This window comes from Pygocentrus nattereri, chromosome 27 (genome assembly GCF_015220715.1).
Source record: "Pygocentrus nattereri isolate fPygNat1 chromosome 27, fPygNat1.pri, whole genome shotgun sequence".
Lineage (NCBI taxonomy): Eukaryota > Metazoa > Chordata > Actinopteri > Characiformes > Serrasalmidae > Pygocentrus > Pygocentrus nattereri.
The window spans coordinates 14,027,619-14,047,129 of record NC_051237.1 but is presented as its reverse complement, the minus strand read 5'-3'; the positions used below and the strand labels follow the sequence as shown (position 1 = coordinate 14,047,129).

General features: G+C 39.2%; 2 protein-coding genes across 6 annotated transcripts in view; both read left to right on the top strand.

Annotated features, from left to right (window-relative positions):
* The window catches only part of sdk1a (sidekick cell adhesion molecule 1a), a 316,953-nt gene extending 312,065 nt beyond the window's left edge, over window positions 1–4,888 (top strand). For all 3 annotated transcript variants that reach the window (XM_017703196.2, XM_017703194.2, XM_017703195.2), the window contains one exon: window positions 2,472–4,888. In XM_017703196.2, coding sequence (XP_017558685.1) covers window positions 2,472–2,744 — 273 coding nt within the window. In that variant the 3' untranslated portion in view covers window positions 2,745–4,888. The remainder of the gene's footprint in view (window positions 1–2,471) is intronic.
* A 664-nt stretch (window positions 4,889–5,552) lies between these two features.
* Window positions 5,553–15,751, top strand: LOC108430602 (cytochrome P450 3A27-like). Of its 3 annotated transcripts, none has more exons than XM_017703191.2 (14): window positions 5,553–5,739; window positions 8,079–8,229; window positions 8,375–8,468; window positions 8,561–8,613; window positions 9,202–9,301; window positions 9,566–9,685; window positions 11,073–11,158; window positions 11,415–11,563; window positions 12,577–12,701; window positions 12,804–12,891; window positions 13,021–13,181; window positions 13,398–13,624; window positions 14,550–14,706; window positions 15,109–15,751. In XM_017703191.2, exons 2-14 carry the CDS (start codon window positions 8,162–8,164, stop codon window positions 15,190–15,192), a joined length of 1,512 nt encoding a protein of 503 aa, XP_017558680.2. In that variant the 5' UTR covers window positions 5,553–5,739; window positions 8,079–8,161; the 3' UTR covers window positions 15,193–15,751. The 3 variants fall into 3 exon arrangements, with proteins under 3 accessions (XP_017558680.2, XP_017558679.2, XP_017558681.2); XM_017703190.2 differs by having other exon boundaries at window positions 8,076–8,229; XM_017703192.2 differs by lacking the exon at window positions 5,553–5,739 and adding an exon at window positions 7,207–7,377 and having other exon boundaries at window positions 8,076–8,229.
* The last annotated feature ends 3,760 nt before the right edge of the window (window positions 15,752–19,511 follow it).

Sequence of the window (19,511 nt, the reverse complement as noted above, 5' to 3'; positions counted from 1 at the left end):
CACAAGGTAGCACTCTGTGATAAGCACTGATAAAAATAGGGTCACAAAATGGTTGAACCTGCAATAAAGGACTTTCAGATACACAGCAGCCTTCAAATGCTTGTTGTGAAGACTATTAAGCAAAGTGATTCAAAGCAGCGCTCCACAAGCAGGTATGTTGGTGCCCATGACTTGTGCTCGTTATGCCTGCAGTATCTGGATGAAAAATAATTTACTGTAGTTTGTTAAATTACATTTTTATAAAGTATATGCAGCATATGTTTTAAATAAAAATAAATAATATGCTACCAAAAACTTTGGTAAACAGGATTTGCTATACCAAGGTGTCATGGCCCTTTAGATAGGAAACTGATGATAAAATATCCAAATCTAATGTTTTATTTCCTACTGTATGTCTTTTCCACAGAATCAGTGACAGATGGTTAAAAAAGGATGTAGGCTTATAAACAATTGCAACAAAGGCTCATTAAAAAGACTGTGGTTCACTGAAAACACTCGACAAACACCCATGACTGATCAGTGTATTCAAAATGTCATGTTAGATTAAATGAATAGCTTATAGATTATTGCATTTATGGCATTTGCCAGGTGTTCTCAAGTACACTGTACTGTACAGGTACAATTTGAATATACTTCCAAAGGTACAACAGTGGTCCTAAGGGTTTAATTGTGTACCTTAAATGAGTTTTAAAGGTGCACTGCCTTCACTTTAAGAGAGGGTGTAATGTGTCAGTGCATCTTTAAAAATAATTGCACCAGAATATGTTACAATTATGTTCCCTGACTAAAGGTAATGAAAACGTACCCTTGGGGGGGCTACCACTCCAGTGACAGCTTTTTGAGATTCTAGATGATAGCAGCTTTAAGATTCTTGCCAGAGGACCCTTATTCATATAATATGGTGTTTTGCCTGGTGGGGAATCCAACCACAGTTTCCTGCATGGAATGAACAAAGTAACCTCTAGACCAGGGCTCATCAACTTACTTCTCTAGCAAAGCCAGTTAATGTATGTATAATGTATAGACATTTTGTCTACTACTTTTTTTTATTTATCTAGAAAATTCAGTTCTGAGAACAAATCAAATCAAAGCTCAACATGAAAGGTCCACCAGATCTTTACTCTTGTTAAACAGAATTTTATATTTATATTTATTAATTTTATTTATTTTACCTCATGAAAAGCCAAGATGTTTGTCTCTGGTGAACATATGTTCTTTAAAGCCATTTTATATTTGAAAAGAATGGGTTTTGGCTTGTTTTTACAGACAAGAGCCACAATGTTAAAATCTTTACATTTAAAAAATGTTTTTAAAATAAAATAGTCTGTCCAGTTGTATTCGATGTGTTTTGTTTTATTTTTTAACAACCCCAATTCCAATGAAGTTGGGACATTGTTACCCATGCCATGGGCACTAACACACCCCCACACCATCAGAGATGCTGGCTTTTGAACTTCGTGCTGATAACAATCTGGACAGTCCTTTTTCTCTTTGGCCCGGAGGACACAACGTCCATGATTTCCAAAAACAATTTGAAATGTGGACTCGTCAGACCACAGGACACTTTTCCACTTTGCGTCAGATGAGCTCAGGCCCAGAGAAGCCGGCGGCGTTTCTGGGTAGTGTTGATATCTGGCTTTCACTTTGCATGGCAGAGTTTTAACTTGCACTTGTAGATGGAGCGACGAACTGTGTTCACTGACAGTGGTTTTCTGAAGTGTTCCTGAGCCCATGTGGGAATATCCGTTACAGAATGATGTGGGTTTTTAATGCAGTGCCGCCTGAGGGATCGAAGGTCACGGGCATTCAATGTTGGTTTTCTGCCTTGCCGCTTACTTGCAGAGATTTCTCCAGGTTCTCTGAATCTTTTGATGATATTATGGACTGTAGATGATGAAATCCCGAAATTCCTTGCAATTGCATGTTGAGAAACGTTGTTCTTAAACTGTTGGACTATTTGCTCACGCAGTTGTTCACAAAGTGGTGAACCTCGCCCCATCCTTGCTTGTGAACGACTGAGCCTTTCAGAGATGCTCCCTTTATACCCAATCATGACACCTGTTTCCAATTAACCTGTTCACCTGTGGAATGTTCCAAACAGGTGTTTTTTTTTTTTTTTAGCATTCCTCAACTTTCCCAGACTTTTGATGCCCCTGTCCCAACGTCTTTGGAACGTGTTGCAGGCATCAAATTCAAAATTTACAATAAACAATAAAGTTTATCCATTTAAACATTACATGTCTAGTCTTTGTAGTGTATTCAAATGAATATAGATTGAAAAGCATTTGCAAATCATCGTTTTCTATTTTTATTTATGTTTTACACAACGTCCCAACTTCACTGGAATTGGGGTTGTAGTTGCATGCACTTATGGAACTAATTGAACACCCCTGCTCTAGACAATATCATACTGGTTTAGAATTTTATTATGTGTGATTATAATATATTTGTGCTCTTGGGATCTATTCCAGGCCACAGACAGCGACTGTGAGGAGGAGCAGATCAAGCACTCGTTCGTAAACCACTACATGAGTGACCCGTCCTACTTCAACTCGTGGAAGCGTCAGCAGAAGGGCCTGAAGCAGACGCTGGCCTGCGCCTATGAGGAGTGTGCCAGCAGGGATGGCGAGGGCTACTATCAGACAGTGGTGACCCAGCACAGCGTTGGGGGTGTGTACACGCCCGCTGGCCAGCCAGCCACCGGCTCACGAACTCCCGTCACAGGATTCTCGTCCTTCGTGTGACGCCCTGCGGGGCTCGGAGGAGCGGGACCCCTCTGCAGGCCCTTTGTTCAGGCGACAGTGGGCTTGGGGAAAGGCACAAGACGTAGGGTGGGGGGGTATTTGGGACATTTCAGCAGTACTTTCACCATGAGCACTACAAGAGATATTTCTGACCAACCCATTTCGATTGAACTTGAATGTACTCTCGTGCCGATCAGTGAGCGTGGCAGTTAGTGAGAAATAAGAGTCGGCAACATGGAAAATCACTGTACTCACAGGCCCAGAGATAATCACACAGTTTGCAGTGAATGTCACTTGTACGTGTTCTTCACAGGCACAGCCTTGGCTGCGAAAGTCGAGTGAAAGCTTTTTTCTTTTATTAGGTGGGGATAAAGCAGGGTACAACAGGGAAGTCCTGTTCTCAATCTACAGAAGTGATGATCACTATATTCCCACACTTGACTCTACATGGTGGCACACTCTCACAGTCCAAACGACCATGAAAGCATTCCTGACACTGTTCCCTTTATGACCAACCACCAGGAGGATTTTACATGGAACACGCGCTCTGTAATTATTATATACTCTAATGTCAAGTCTGAATAATCCGTCGGTCACCTTCAGTGTCTCTATATATACATGATCCATGCGCGAGTTGAAAGTGGAGCAGTCATGAAACTGTAATGGAAATGATGAAAGAGTGGTTGGACTCCAGCGAGCACTGTTACTGCCTCAAAGCAGCAAGTCAGCAATGGAGTCATTTAGGAGTGAGCAGACAGCGTCTACTCGTATTCCGCACAGGGCGGTGAGACGGAGCATCCGTCGTGCAGTGATTCTTTGTGTGTCACATCATCCTCACATGGAACTGTGCCATTAAAATTCTACTGTTTGGTTACCAGGCTTAAGAGCAGAGTCCGGTTTTCCAGGCGCAGGTCAAAGCCTAGTCCTGGACCAAAGCATTTTTTCAGAGAAATCCCAGTTGCCTTTAAAACTTACTCCAAGGCTACTTTACATCTGTATCTGGAAAGCAGGTCTCTTTATGCTGGATGATTGAAGAGCATTTTTCCCAACACCAGTCGTTCCCTTCACTGCATACTTTCATGTTTTCCCTGCTCTAAAATTCCATATTCCGCTCATGAAGGACTAAGAAGTAGCCACAGAAATGGTGTGATAGGAGGGACACATAAACAGTGCAGTGCAGGGACTGGAGTTGAGAAACTGTTGTAGAAGCTTTCTGTGAGAGGTGAAACTTGATGGCCTTTGGCACATTATTTATAGCAGGGGTGCACAACTTCAGTCCTGGAGGGCTGGTGGTCAGCATAGTTTAGTCATCATCCTGCTCAAACACACCTGAGTCAACTTATCTGTAAATTGGCAGGTTTTTTGGGTGTGTTTGAGTAGGGGAACCACCAAAACGTGCTGGACAGCGGCCCTTCAGGACCGGAGTTCCCACAGTTCTGGATGTGGGAGTAATTATTTTGTGTAAAGAAAGAATTTTAAGAAAATTCATGTTTTTGACACTGTGAAATTTTAGCACAAGACAAAAGAACTTTCAGGAAGCTTTTCCATATCCAAACTCCATCAGCAAGGACATTTGGTACATTTGGTAAAAATACAGTTTCAGACACTGTAATCTTAATCATTTTGTGTCTCACGTTACAAAGATAACCATTTCTTTCTGATTTTTTTTCTTGGAATGGAAGCCGAATGATTCTCAAAAAGTCCTTGGATGTGATAGAGATGGAGTGAGAACCCTGTTATTCCAGCACTCTTAAGCCATAAGGACATCATTTTCTTTTTTCTTTTTTCAGAGTCGCTCAGCACAGAGTGACTGAATCTTTGCCTTTTTTCCATTTTATATGCTTGAATGGTGTATATGTGATTTAGGATTTGTTTGTGTTAATGATTTCTTTCTTTTCTTACTGTAATGTTGTTACAGAGTGATGCTGCGTCATTCGTCAGTTCATTTCAGTGTACTTTTCTTCAGTTCTTGAAATTGCCAATCACAGTGGTGGACAAAAGAATTAACTGTAAAGGAAAAGGAAATGTTTATGGTTCATGCCTGCCATATCTGTCCCAGCACGAGTGTAATGTCATGGACATTCATGAAGTAAAGACTATTTCCCACTTTTTTAGAGAAATTAAATGTTTGCTGTTCACATAAATGACATGAACTACTAACATTTTGTTGCCATCCACTGACACTAAATGCACCGAGCCATAGACGTTCTCTAGATCAAATCCACAGTCATAGACATCTCCAGTCCACTCTACATGCGTGTAATATTTTGGGCTCTTCCTTTGAGAGCTTGCATCTGCCTTCTGTGAGACTACAGCTGACGGGATCGTGGCTCATGCCTGTCCTGTGGTTGAAAGTCATGGATTTAATCCAGAGTTTTTATATATATATATATATATATATATATATATATATATATAAGAAATTCAGTCCGAACAAGTAAAATTTGATAAATACTTAAGAAAATATAGAAATTTGGTATCAAATTTTGTTAGGATTGTAGGATTTGTGCTCTCCTAGTGTATGAGGAACCATTTTCAGTAGAATGAATTATATTTTACAGATGAAACATGACAAACAGTATTTTCTCAAGGAAAAAATCAAATTTGCACATGTAATAAATTGATTTGATACAAGTTCTATACACATTTTATTTTTATATGTAAATACAAAATGCCAGCATGTAAAACTGTAGGAAGAATTTATTTTATTTTTTTATTATTATTATTTAAAGCATATTCATTTTACATATTGATTTTACATACATACATTTTACTAGTACTGATTTTATTTGCTGTAATTGAATATGTATCAAAAGTGTAAATGATGGCGAGTACGGCTGCCCGTGTTAGCGCTGAGGCTGTGTAGGACGACTACAGAGCATGAAGGGAAACGGCTCCCGCTGAGGTCCAGTCCAGTATGTGGCGCTGTTCACCCTCAGGTAAAACAAGATTTAAAAACAGCTGGACAACGAGGACGTCTGAGAGGTTCCCTCAGGTGGGTGAAAGAGCTTTTTAATGTCTTACATAAAGACACCGTTCAGAATTCGTGTTCTCGAGAATCTGAGACTCTGGTTTATACGCGAAAGGACGAGTGGACACAGCAGAGGCTCGGCTGGTTTTGTGTTGGCTGACAGAGTTAATGTGGAGGTTGGGCACGTGATTAGAAGCTGTTTTAACTTTGAGTTTTAGCCGTTTAACTCCATTCCGCCCTGTTCATTGGGGGCTCGTTTTGCAGGCCTGTTTTTGATGTAACGGGGCGAATAGGAAGAGCCCGTGCTTATGAACAATGTAATGACGCACTTGGGTGGGGTCTTCGTTTCGTCAGTGAGGTGAATGTGCCCAGAGGTGGGAAGAAACCAGCTACATCTACTCACATTAACTCCCGTAACGGTTTAGGAACTGGACTGAAGTCTATCTGCAGTTTACCCCCTAACACGAAGTCGTGTTTAATATGGTTGTAGGTTTTATATTAAAGTATCCGGACCGAGACCGTTCCTGTTGGTGCTGTGAATTGAAGTTGCTTCTAAGTTTGTAGTAGGAGTCCTGGAATCCGTCCATTTTCACAGAAGTAATCATTTTATTAGAGAACAGATTCACCCACCCCTGCTTCACAAAGCAGGACGTCTTGGAACAGACGGAGAACCTAAAGGGGAACGCCACAGGTTTTTCTAATGTTGAATAATCTGCGATGTAAACGGGTTCATTCCGAGTGGTTTGGTGTGACATGGTTCGCTGTAGAGAAACTTGCAGACTCTGATTTCTTTACAGTGGTGGTGATGGGAACCGGAGGCTGCTGTGTCTGCACAGCTATAGTCTGCACAGCTATCTACGCAAATACAGCCATTTCATTTACTATCCAAACCCAGCAGCGAGCGTACGTGTCTTCTGAATCTTTATATATGCTGTCTATGATGGAAAATTAAAAAAACGTTTCTTTAGGAACTATTCTGCCTTACAACTGCAGGTACCCTTCTGCCATGAATGGATAAAAATGAATCGATTCAGACCTTTTAGGCCAAAACTTTTATCCCAAGCATCGTCAGACACCAGGCAGTCCATAGCCATGTTATGTCATAGCTTTCTGTGAGGGAGCTTTTTCAGACGTCTGGTTCCTATCATCGCCACTGTGAACAACTCTGGCAGGTTTCTCTAGAGCTGCTTATTTCACATCAAACCGCGCCGAGTTACTTCGTTGACCGCTGACCCATTTAATTCCGTTTAAAAACTGGAGTTCCCATTTGAGCCAGGTGTGATGGTTTTCCATGAGCACTTGCTCTCCCGTTACACTGGCGTCAGATGTGGGCTTCAGTTCTCTGGATAACGGAGAAATCTCGTTTTCAGCGGCTGTTCGCGAGCTTGGTGTGGCTGTCGCTGATTGGGTAGATGTATTCGTGGGCGTGGCTCTGAAACGTGACGTTCTGTGCTCGTGGTCTCGTGACTGCTGTTGCTCCTGCTGTTTCCGCGAGGCTGAGAGAAAGCAGTGTTTTAACGTTAAACTGTGAAAGCAGTAGAAACAGAAAATAAAACAAACTCCCTTCAACTTCATTTGAGGAAATTCGGTCTGCTTCTGAAGTGAGCAAGGTGCGGAGAGTCGCCAGTTACACAGAACGAAGCACTTCGAGTTTGACCAGAGGTGAAGAAATAATATGAAGTGGAGCGCCTCTCTGTTCATAGTCCACACATGGACTGTCAACACGGGGGTTTCATGACGAGTTATTCTCACTATGTGAGATATATATATATATATATATATATATATATATATATATATATATATATATACACACACACACACACACACGTATATACACACACACACACAAGGGAAGCTGGAGGCTATCCGAGCGGTCACTGGGCGGATTGTGTGTATGTGTCACTTTAAAACCTTGATTATAAATTATAATAACAGTATTTATGGCACTATAGAAATCTTATTGTTTGTTATGGTATTAATGTAGTCCTTTTTTAAAGCTTCATTCAGAACATATATTTGAAGATAAGCTGTAATATGGCAAAAATATATCACCTTATGATAAGCTAGTCATAAAACAGTATTATGCAAGGTGTTTACGCAGGACTCATTAAGCCTAGCTTACTTTGTTTAATCAGTCCTGTTAAATATGTGGGTCAGTTTTTTACAGTCAGGAATAGCAGATGTCACTGTAGCAAGTAAACACCTTGATAGGACAGGTATAAATGAGGTCATCTAGACGGTCCTCTGACCAAATATGAGATAAGAACCATTCTTCCTTACCTTATTTAGTCATGTTAGTCACCTACATCCTCTACCCTGAACCTGAACCTTACCTAATCTCAACAAAAACCTCTCAGCAGAGCGTCTGCAGCTCAGAGCCAGAGCGAAACTGGACGGTCGGCTGGACGGTTCCTGAGCGTTTGTTGTCTTGAGCGAGAAAAAAATGAGCATTCTCTCATCTCTATCTGTGACATGGAGTCTAGTCGTACTGGTGGTCACCCTTCTGTTTATGTAAGTCCACTCTTGTTAAACTTTAACTGGCACTACATGTGGACCAGGTTCCACCTGCCTGCTGGCACTGTGGGGTTTTTTGAAATGTGTTGTTGGGTCCATGTGGGTAAGCAGTGCTCAGTGTGGACTGTGTTCTTCTCTGCAGTTACGGTGTGTGGCCGTATGGATTTTTTAAAAAGCTGGGGGTCCCGGGACCAAGGCCTTGGCCTTTCTTTGGGACTTTTCTATCTTACAGAAAGGTTTGTAACTCCACAGCCATAACAGGGCACACAGGCAAAGATACTGAGTAATGCTTTTTTTCACACATGCATGTGTTTCAATTCCATTTTAGGGTTTCTACAAGTTTGACACTGAGTGTTACAAAAAATATGGAAAGATTTGGGGGTGAGTAAGATTCAGGTCACAATCTTTGACTGCAGTTTTTAAAAAGCATTTTGGATATGAAATGTATACAAATACAGTACTGTGCAAAAGGTTTAGGCGCCCAAAACATTATATTAAAAAATTATTGAACAGGAAGCATTTCTTTATTATATGCTTCTAATAAAGTGTACCGCTGATGGAACTGAACGAATGCATGTGATGGCTGATGTCATTGAGGAGAAATCTGATACCAAACCTACTAAAGATATCTACTGCGTTTTCAGGTCATTACTTCTACCATATTCATGTTTATTTGTATTTATTGTAATGTCATATAGTGTGTTTACAGGCCAACATTGACCATTGCCAACACAAATAGGGGCAATTTGCTTAATGTACTTAAACAATAAAGCAGTTTGCTTAAACCATTAAAGTTTGCTTAGGTCCCTACGATTTTTGCACAGTACTGACATTGCATGAAATATCAGGAAAATACTTTGTAAGAATAAAAGATCAACCAGGCATTCTCACATATCACCATGTGGTATTTAAGCAACAACAGCTGTTTAAAGTAATGATGTTTAAATGTTCATTTCTCTTTTTACTAAGGATCTATGATGGAAGGTTACCCATTCTAATGGTCTTAGATATTGAAATGATCAAATCCATTATGGTGAAAGACTGTTATTCTGTCTTCACTAACAGAAGAGTAAGTCCATGTTCTTGGTCACATCAATCTTCACATACTTGAAACCCACATGTTAATTCCTTCATAAATACTTCCACCATGATTAGAATGCATTGTTCATATAAGTGTAATTAGGATTAACCATTTAAATGGCCAGGACCCAGCGGCACTAGAAATAACACCACTTTGCATTGTAGCCTATGTAGTTACTGAATAACAAGTCTTGGTATGTGATATGGGATTTTAAGGTGTTAAATAAGATGCTAATTGTTTTGTTGTGTTCAGGAAACAAACCTGGAGTTGGCCGGCCCCTTTGCAGATGCAGTAAGTGTTGTAAAAGATGAGAAATGGAAGCGAATCCGTGGTTCACTCTCACCATTCTTCACAAGTGGACGACTGAAGGAGGTGCGGACCCTAATTTCATAACCAAAACAATCTATTCCACTTTGAATATTACAACACCATTCCCAAAAAACGTCGTAATGCAGAAACAGAATGCAATAATGTGCCAATCATTTAACCCCTTGAATGGCTCACCAGGCCATTCTGTATAGGCACTACTATTAGCTAAAAATAGCTCTGCCAGTTTGCTTTGAAGTCCCTGTCGTTACTGAATAATAAGCCTTAGTATGTAGTAAGCCTGTGATTTTAAGGGTTTAAACCCTGTATAAACTGACAAATGTTATTGTTTTTTTTTTTAAATATATGCCTATATTGAATTTTATGGCAACTACACATTTCAGAAAAGTTGGGGTAGCGGCATGTTTACCCTTGTGTTACATCACCTTTTAACAACAAGTGTTTGGGAACTATATAGACCAGTTGCTAAAGGTTTTAAGGTGAAATTTTTTCTTGATTCTTGCTTGATACAGTATTTCAGCTGCTCCACAGTTGGGGGGTCTCTTTTATTGTATTTTTTACTTCAAAATGTGGCAATGTTTTTCAGTAGGTGATCAGTCTGGACTGCAAGCAGGACACGTTAGCACCCAGCGTCTTTTACTACTGAGCCATGCTGTAATACATGAAGTATGTAGTAGCCTTCCCCATGTATTGCTCAGCATTAATGGTGCATTTACAGATGTGCAAGTTGCCCATGCCATGTTCACTAATGCACTGCTATACTACCACAGAGGCTCGCTTTTGAACTGTGCATTGATAACAGTCTGGATGGATCATTTCTGAAAAGATGTTCTAATTTTTATTTATCAGACCACAGGACATTTTTCATTTCACCTCTGTCCATCTTAAATGAGTTCAGGCCCAGAAAAGGCGGTGGTGTTTCTGGATCCTATTCATATATGGTTTCTTCTTTGCGTGGTAGAGTTTTAACTTGCATTTGTGTGTGCAGTGATGAACTGTGTTTATAGACGGTGGTTTTTAGCGGTGTTCCTGAGCCCATGCTGTGATTTCCACTACAGAATTTAGCCTGTTTTAATGCAGTGCCACATTAAAAGTTTGTATATTTGATATATTGTCTTTATACTATTTTCAGTTAAAGATAGGGTTCAGATGGTTTGCATACCATTGCATTCTGTTTTTCTTTACATTTTACACAACCCAACTTTTTGTGGAAATGGGGTTGTAAAATGATTAATATTAGATTAGGTGTCTAATCATCCTCATTTGAAAATTCTACAGAATTCTACAGACCACAAATCAGTAACCTGTTAAAACGTGAATCTTTTGAATCTTAAATTGCAATGACATGGAGCTTTTCTAGTCAGTCATTCTTGTTGATTAGTTGTGTGAGCATTTTTGTTTCCTTTTTGAATTTTTGTTTTTAATATTCCAGATTTTTCCAATAGCTGACACATATGGAGATCGCTTCATTGAGAACTTGAAGAAGAGGAACCCAGAAGATGGAATTAAAATTAAAGAGTATGTGTGTAAAAACTCTTTAGAAGACCTCACAAATCAGTGCTTATTCAGAAATGTGTTAACAAGCATTCATTACCTAGCAGGCTAAAAGCAGGAAGCTGAATAATTGCACACAGTTTCACTTGAAAGTTAAATCGCCATCACACTCTAATGATCTAATTTAATTCAGTTTGCACTGTTCAACCACACACTTGCTACAAATGCCATATTATTGTTCCATATCCATTGAGATAATATTAATTATCTCTTTCTGCAGCGTCCTGGCTCCCTACTCCATGGATGTTGTTGCCAGCGCCTCCTTTAGTGTTGAAATCGATTCTATAAACAACCTGAATGATCCTCTTGTTGCCCACATCAAGAAGATGTTCAACTTCAGCTTCTTCAGCCCAATTTTATTGATAATAAGTATGTACTGTTCACTGTTATTAGCCCATTATATTTAGTTAAAATAAAGCAGTACTGTTGGGAATTCTGTCACAGTTGAAGTCTGTAACTGGTCTATGACAGTGACTGTGACTAGTCTATGACTATGAGAGTTGATCCCTGTTTGTGTTTTAGGGCATTTTGAGTATGTTGGCTATTTTTCTTTCAGGGCTGGTTTACTAAGATTTTTTATCGTTTACTAATGTTTTTTATCATCGTAAACTTCATTTTGGTATTTGAAAGGCTTTTGTGATTTCTTAAACAGGTGCAATGGCACTATATTTGTGCTCAGAGACATGTGTTTTTCACATTTACTTGTGTTGAAAATTTTCCAAACAACTGTTCAAAGCACTTATTGAAACTCTGACAAATTAATGTCTTATTTTCTCAACAACTTGTGATATTGACATAATCACATACTTTAATAATAATTATTTTTTGTCTTTTTTTTTTGCATTAGTGATTATTCTAACTGACAAAGTCAAAATGTTGAAAAAAATAAGTCATTATTGCAACCTAATGAGTAAAAGTTTGAAGTGGAAAGAATAGGGAAGGAATAGAAAGATTTTTTTCTCATATCTGGTGGAAACAGGCTTTCAAACAAAAAGTCTGCCAGCTGAACGAGTTTATATTGTGCTGGTCATGTGTTAAACTACTAGACACTGACGGCAATTGGTGCCTCACTTAGTAAATTTGCCCCTTACTGTCTGAATTATAAAATGAAATTCAGACTGATTCTGAGAGCACTACAGTCTCCCATAATGCACTTGTAATTTAGTGAAAACTATAGAAAACAGCATCAGCTGAACATGTACCAAAGTGCATTGCGAGTCTCCTATTGGTGAGGAAAATCTGCTTACATTAACTGAAAACCCGACTCATGATATCCTACTGGTGAGGTGTGATACAGACTGATTAGGAGAAAGTGTCTGAAATAATTTATTGATTTGTGTATTTTTCCTGATATTAATTCATTTTGCCCTTTTGTATTGCAGCCCTGTTTCCCTTCACTGCTTCACTTTTAGGGAAATTGGGAATTACTCTGTTTTCAAAATCAAGTATGGACTTTTTCTACAGTTCCCTGAGGAAGATAAAAGACCAGCATAGCACAAGTAATAATGTATGTGTGAAATAACTTGAAAGTGTTCGTCTTAGCAAAAAGCCACTGTATTTAAATGTACTGCAAATACGTCTATGTTACAGTCAGGTTCTCTCCTTTTAGAAACGAGTGGACTTCCTGCACCTGATGATCCAGAACCAGATTTTGGATGAGCAAGCTGAGAAAGCCTTGAGTGAGCAGCCAGTCAAAGGTTAACAAACTCCCTGTTTAAGAACAATAGCAAACACTGTGCAAACTGAATGCTTCACCTAAAGTCTTTGTTCTTCTTGAGTTTGGTGCTCTTTCAGCGAGAAGTGTGGCTTTGTGTTTTCTATCCCAGGTTTGACTGACCATGAGATTCTTTCCCAGTCCTCCATTTTTGTCCTGGCAGGATATGAGACCACCAGCACCACCCTCACATTTCTACTGTATAATCTCGCAACTAATCCAGACCTCCAGAGCAAACTGGTCGAAGAGATTGATGAAGCCTTTCCTTGTAATGTGAGCCCAAGGCTTCACAAACTCCACATAAACTAACAAGAACGCTGTTAAAATGGCTTACATTTGAAATTTGTTTTTGTTTTTTTTGTTTTTTTTTGCATAATTGTATGCAAACATTTGATTAAAATGAATCCTTTTGTTGACTTGCTAAGTCAAATTAAGTGAACAACTCAACTTTGAGTGCAGTTTAATAGAATTACATCTCCATATTGTCAGGCTCCAGTGACCTACGACGTGCTGATGAAGTTGGGGTACATAGACATGGTCATCAGTGAGTCAATGCGTCTCCTCCCTACTGCCCCACGTCTGGAGAGAGTGTGTAAGAAGACCATTGAGCTCAATGGGATCACGATACCTAAAGGCACTCTTGTTGCAATTCCAACTTATGTTCTGTACAGAGATCCACAGCTGTGGGAATCTCCTGAAGAGTTCAGGCCTGAGAGGTAAGGTCACTGCATCCCTGTCATACTGCCCTTCTGCTCCAGCTGTTATCATTGTACAGAATGACCTGCAGAACTGTATGCTAAGCAGAGGTGTAGCGAGTAGACTAAACCCACACTCAAGTAAAAGTATTGTTACTTCGGTGAAATAATGACAGAAGTAAAAGTGCTCTTCTAAAATAAGAATTTAAATGCTACATAACAGGATTGCAATGGAATAATGTTGTGATGCATCAAGACAGTATATAATTTCTTCAAAATACATGATACGTCACAATATTCATTTATTCAGACATTTGATCTGTTTCAGAGAAAAAAGATAAATGGAGAAAAAGAAACAGTAATGCTAGAGTGTTTTTAATTCAGTATTTCTGCTACTGTGTTGCACTTAATCCAGTTAAACAGGAATAATTTTAACAATTTGCAGTTGGTCACGGTTCTAAAAGAACTGATGATATGCATGACAGAAAAACATACTGTATTGTGTTGTGATATAATTTATGATGACAATGATGTATGTTGCCCAGCCATTGTGGAACTTCTTAGTAAATCCAGCATCTGTCTGCATAGGAACTGAAGTTTATTAGATTCCATTCTTCTCCATTTAGTACACTCTGGATCTCAAATTAAATGCTATAGATCCAAAGGCAACCCGTTAAGCCAAGACCCGTTAGAATGCATTAACTGATTTCATGGTGGCTTCTGAGTAGCTTTAGCGCTGATTACTGATTAATGAGTAATTTGTAATGGAGTTCTGTACCCCAACACTGCTTTTAACACCATGTATATTGTGGTTGGCTTCTTTGCTATAATAAAACACTAAAACCACTAGAATATGTGACAGCTCATATTTTCATGCTTTTATTTTTATGAGGTGAAGCTGCGTTGCTAACAAGGGTGTCTCTCTGATTTCTTCTGATTACTGAAGGTTTAGTTCAGAGAATGACATCAACCAGTACACTTTCATGCCATTTGGCCTCGGGCCTCGCAACTGCGTAGGAATGAGGTTTGCTTTGATGATCATGAAAGTGGTGGTGGTGAAGCTGCTGCAGAACTTCAGCATAGAGACATGCAGAGAGACACAGGTAGGAGCGCTCTTTGCTTGAAAGCAATAGCTTGGCAAGAAAATCTCATTTACACAATAATTACCAATGTAGACATGCTTGGTGTGTGACGTTTGCTTCCAAGGCTAGTATAGCTAAAAAGTACTGGAAGCTTGTCGTTACAGATTATTTGAAATAACTGTGTGACAATCGCATTGCACGATATGAGTCAAATGTGTGATGATGCACAGTGCTAGCTGGGGGACACTGAAAATTAAAAAAGTAAAAATATTGCATTATTGCTTTTCACAGGCATTCAGTGTAGACACACAGTAAATGATTTCCAGTATCATCTTCAGACTGCGTTTGTGTGCTGTGTGTTTTCACCTTTTGGCTGAACACTATTCTGAATGACTGTTCTTGATCTTTGTGTCTTTTTCTCAGATTCCCATCCAGCTCAATAGCTTTTTTCAGCCGACAGTCCCTGTGACTCTAAAGTTTGTACCAAGATCTCACAAAAAGGAATAGTTCATCGCAGACAGAACAACCAGCAAGATATTTCATTATAAATCATGATTTTAATAATCAATATTTAGTGATTTTATAATAATGGGAACATTTACCTATTTGTTGCATTAATACTCATTAAGCATTCTTTTTACTGTCATTTTGTAAAGGATACTCGGATCATATATAGGTATATGGACCAAAGCTTATCGTTGCTGTAGTCAGCATTGTTTATTCCAGTTCTGTAAATCCACCATCTGGGATTTTAAAATCCATTTTTTCTGGCAAAGGATGTAAGAGTAGAAATATATTTTCAATAAGCACTTCAGGTTCATCTCTGGCTCAACTGAAAAGCTGTTTGTACTGTTTGAAAACAGTGGAGTGAAGCATCTGTCGTTTAGGGGTTGAACAATTTATCAGATCTTTCATCACAGGAGTCTAGAAGAAATAATTGTCCTTTTGACAATGAAATTTTAAACGTGAAATCGCATTACAGATTCTTGATCATTGCTGTGTGTAGTTACAATATTTGTTTTTTTAATAAATGAAAATAAAAACTTTTGTGTTGCATAAAAATGTCAGTGTAATAAAAACAACTTATTACAGGGAAAAGAAAAGAGGGAATGTGGAAAATCATCCATTGAGACCGAGCAGCAGATTTACAATCTCATGAAGGAACTTTTGCAGGGTTGTAAGTTTATCAGTTCTCAGTCTAAATGTTTACGTGATTGATCTGTTCTCGCTGTTACAGCGTTTTCAAGGAGGAACAGAAACTGATCCTGTGATCCCATATTCTTTAATAACATGAGCAAACTCTTCCAGCTCCTCTCCAACTCTTCACTTTCTCTCTTCGTTTCTACCACTCAGTTCCCATTCAGTCCTTACAAATCCTTAAAAATCATCTTGATTTAAAAAAGCACCATGCAGATTAACCTCTTAAATGACCAGGGACCACCGATGGGCCTAAAGTTGGGCCCATTACACACTTCTATGACCTAAGAATAACTGAAGTCCCTGTAGTTACTGAATAATAAGCCATTCTGTGTATTAAACCTGAGATTTTAAGGGCTTAATTGAAATTAAATTTGAATTGAATCTAGGTGTTTGTCAAGCTGACCAGTGAATAGAATATCAATAGAAAAGAGGCAACTCTACAACACAAAATGGCCATGACCCATTGAGGACACCTTATCTGATTCCATTCTTTTGAAAGCAAACCCCACCCCATTACTGAGGGATGAGCCCTCTAGTGAAGAAGAATAGCTCACATTTTTATAAACCTTTGCTGGCAGACTATCCTCACAGCTAAGAGATTCATTTGCACCCAAAACCCTCACTGGACTGTATTTTAATTTGGTTCTATAAAGGAGCCCAGCAATCTCAGAGTATTTTAAATGCCATAAGTCTGGTCAGTAATTCACCAGCGAGCTTAAATATCAGGTCATCCCTAGAGTGGAAGTTAAACATTAGGCTCAGGTTCACAGAGAGACCTCGAGATGTTGTGCAGTCTGAGAAGAGAATACTAATAGAAGTCTGTTGTGGCCCCAACTATATACAGCTAATGGGTGTTTCTGACATCACCTGTGCTTCCTTTACTGAGGTGTCGGTAGACCGCAGTAATGTGGGAGTCTTGACACTGCTGCCTTCAGGATGGTTTCATCGAGTTTTAAGTGCTCTTGAGTGCAAGTGTAGAAGAGCTTTTATGCAGAGTGCTATGCAGGGTCCTGCCTCATACCTGATAACATAAAAAAGAGACTGAAGTCAGAATGCATTTAAGCACACTTCCACATCTGCAGCATTTCTAAGAGTGGCAGGATGTGTTTTAGAGTATGAAAAAGACATGAAAAGTTTGAGAGGTGCTTTTGGAGTCGGCTCCCCACGATTTCAGAGTAATGTCAGCTCAGGTTTGGCTTTACACTCTAAAACACAACCAAGAAAGAAAGATTACCAGTGGCAGATCAATGGTTTGTGTGTTCTGTACAATCTTAAAACATTTGAGTGTGAACTGTATTGTATTGTTGGCGCAGAAGAAGAAGCAGACAAAACTGCATTATGGCAGATGCTCTTTTATTCTGAATAGCACCAGGAGACCCACCCCAGCGCTACCCCAACACAAAACACGGGGAGGGGGTATCACAGGAGGACACAACGTACAAGGAAGGTAGACGCTTTCAACATGCTGTAACCCAACCTCCTCCTAACAGGCATGGTGCAGACAAATGGGCTAAAACTTGACCCTGTGAGCCCTGAGTCCAGCAAATCTTGTTATCAAAGACTGTCCATTGACTTCCTGATTTCATGCTCAGTTGTGAGAAAAGCTAGTGCACACAGCCTTGACTGTAAAACAGGTTTTACCTCAGGTTTGTTTTTAGTTACTTCAGAGAAAAAAAACTCTCTCAACCCCAAGCCACAGGGAGTGTGTGCAGGGGTCACAGAGCTATACGCCAATTAGGACACAAGTCAAAGATTTATGTTTTAACTCTGTTTTTTCTGAACCAGGGCTTTCCCATCCTCCCAGCCCTCTTACTGTCTGAAAACCCATTTCCAATGAGTAAAATCCAAATAAAAACAGAAAGCATTGATTTTTAAATCACCTTTTACAGTTTAAAAGTCAAAAGACCCTTTTGTAATGCTGGGGAGTGAGGAGGTGGACGCATATGCAGAGATAAGCGACTTTTATTCAGGGCAAATCCAGGGTCGTAGTCTAGACAGTCCAGGTTCGTTAAACCAACACGGATTGAACAGGGGGCAAACATGACAGACAAACCAGAATCACACAATAAACAATCAACACGATCACACATCCAAACAGTTCAGACAAAGACCAGTAACCAGACAGGCGAAAACACAGGGCTTAAATACATAAGGGTAAACGAGGGACAGGTGGAAACACAGGTGGAGACTATCAGGGGCGGAGTAACCAAAACAAGGGGCCAAACTAGGAAACCAAAACAAACGCACATGGGCTAAACCAAAACACAACATGAACACATGGACAGGACTGGAGGGGCCATTCGTGACACTTGTGAGTAAACACAGTTTGTTGCAAGTTAAAACAAGGTTATGTAAAGTAGAAGCCTTTTCCAAATCATCGCTGTCTGATTTTATCTATACTTTTTCCTACTTTTTTTTAGAAGTGTGTTTGTATGTTTGCCTTTTTTCCACAGAGCCAGGTCATCTGATGAATCACGATGGTTAGGGAGATCAGTTGACTGGTGGTCATCCTTGTCATTATGGTCACTGCTATCAGGTGTCAGAAGTGGTGCCATCATGAACATCGTGATCATCTGTTGTAAGCTGTAATGGGTGTGACAGTCAGAGTTCTGATTGAAATAAATAAGTTGGCTTTGGGAGGGTAGTGACAAACTTTTTGCATTTCTCTTTTTTCCTCCTCAGTGCTCAGAAAACCACTTAGAATTTTCTCTCCACACAGTAGTTTGTCACTTAAATGTCCTGTTGTGCCCATCTCTCTTCACATAACAACACAGGCTGCACTGATGGTACTGAAAACTTGATATAATAGCAAATAACATCTGTTGATATTTTGGAACAGGTTGATTAAAAGTAATACACAGTATATTAACCATTTACTGAATTAGTCAAACTGCTGCCACACTGTAAAAATGTTTACAAAATCATCAAAATGTGTACAGAATGTATTTTTAAAAATTTATATCTATTGGGAGGAGGCTGTCCCAAACCCTAACCCCTCAAATTCAACTTGTGAAAATAATACTTAATTATTATTATAATACTTATATTTTTTCCATGTTTTTAAAATTCTTTTTGACTTCTTTTAAAGAATTTTGTCACCGAAACACATATTTCCTGCAATTAAGTAAACTTTGTGTATATTTAGAAAAATGGATTTTATGTGTGTAAACCTGTTCAAAGCTGTATGCTAATGATGTACAGAAATTTGTGGACCCCTCTTCTATTTATTGAGTTCAGGTGTTTCAGCCACACCCATAGCCTTGTACTCTCCTTAGAGCAGGGGTGCTCAATCTTGGTCCTGGAGATTCATCACACTGCCAAGGTCAGATCCAACACATCTAGTTCTAGTAGCTAAGCTTCCATGCTGAATGCTTTCGTTACCTGGGTCAGGTGTGTTAAAATAGGGTTGGAGCTAAAGGCTGCAGGGTGGTAGATCTTCAGGACCAAGATTGAGCATACTTGTTATTTATTTTTTATGTAATGTCCATTATAGTGGACAACAGTACGTTGGATAGTAATTGTAGTAATTGCATAGTAATTATGTAAAAATTGTGTAAAAGGAGATTTTCAAATGAATAAGGAAGCTTACATGCCTGCATACACTTACTGCAGTTGTCCATTTAGCA

What these genes read in the sequence shown, in the direction of transcription:
- LOC108430602 (XM_017703191.2), top strand. Translation starts at nt 8,162, where the DNA reads ATGAGCATTCTCTCATCTCTATCTGTGACATGGAGTCTAGTCGTACTG. An exon ending in AGCATAGCACAAGTAATAAT is followed by an intron (nt 12,702 to 12,803) that starts GTATGTGTGAAA and finishes CTCTCCTTTTAG; the next exon opens with AAACGAGTGGACTTCCTGCA. An exon ending in GAGTGAGCAGCCAGTCAAAG is followed by an intron (nt 12,892 to 13,020) that starts GTTAACAAACTC and finishes TTTCTATCCCAG; the next exon opens with GTTTGACTGACCATGAGATT.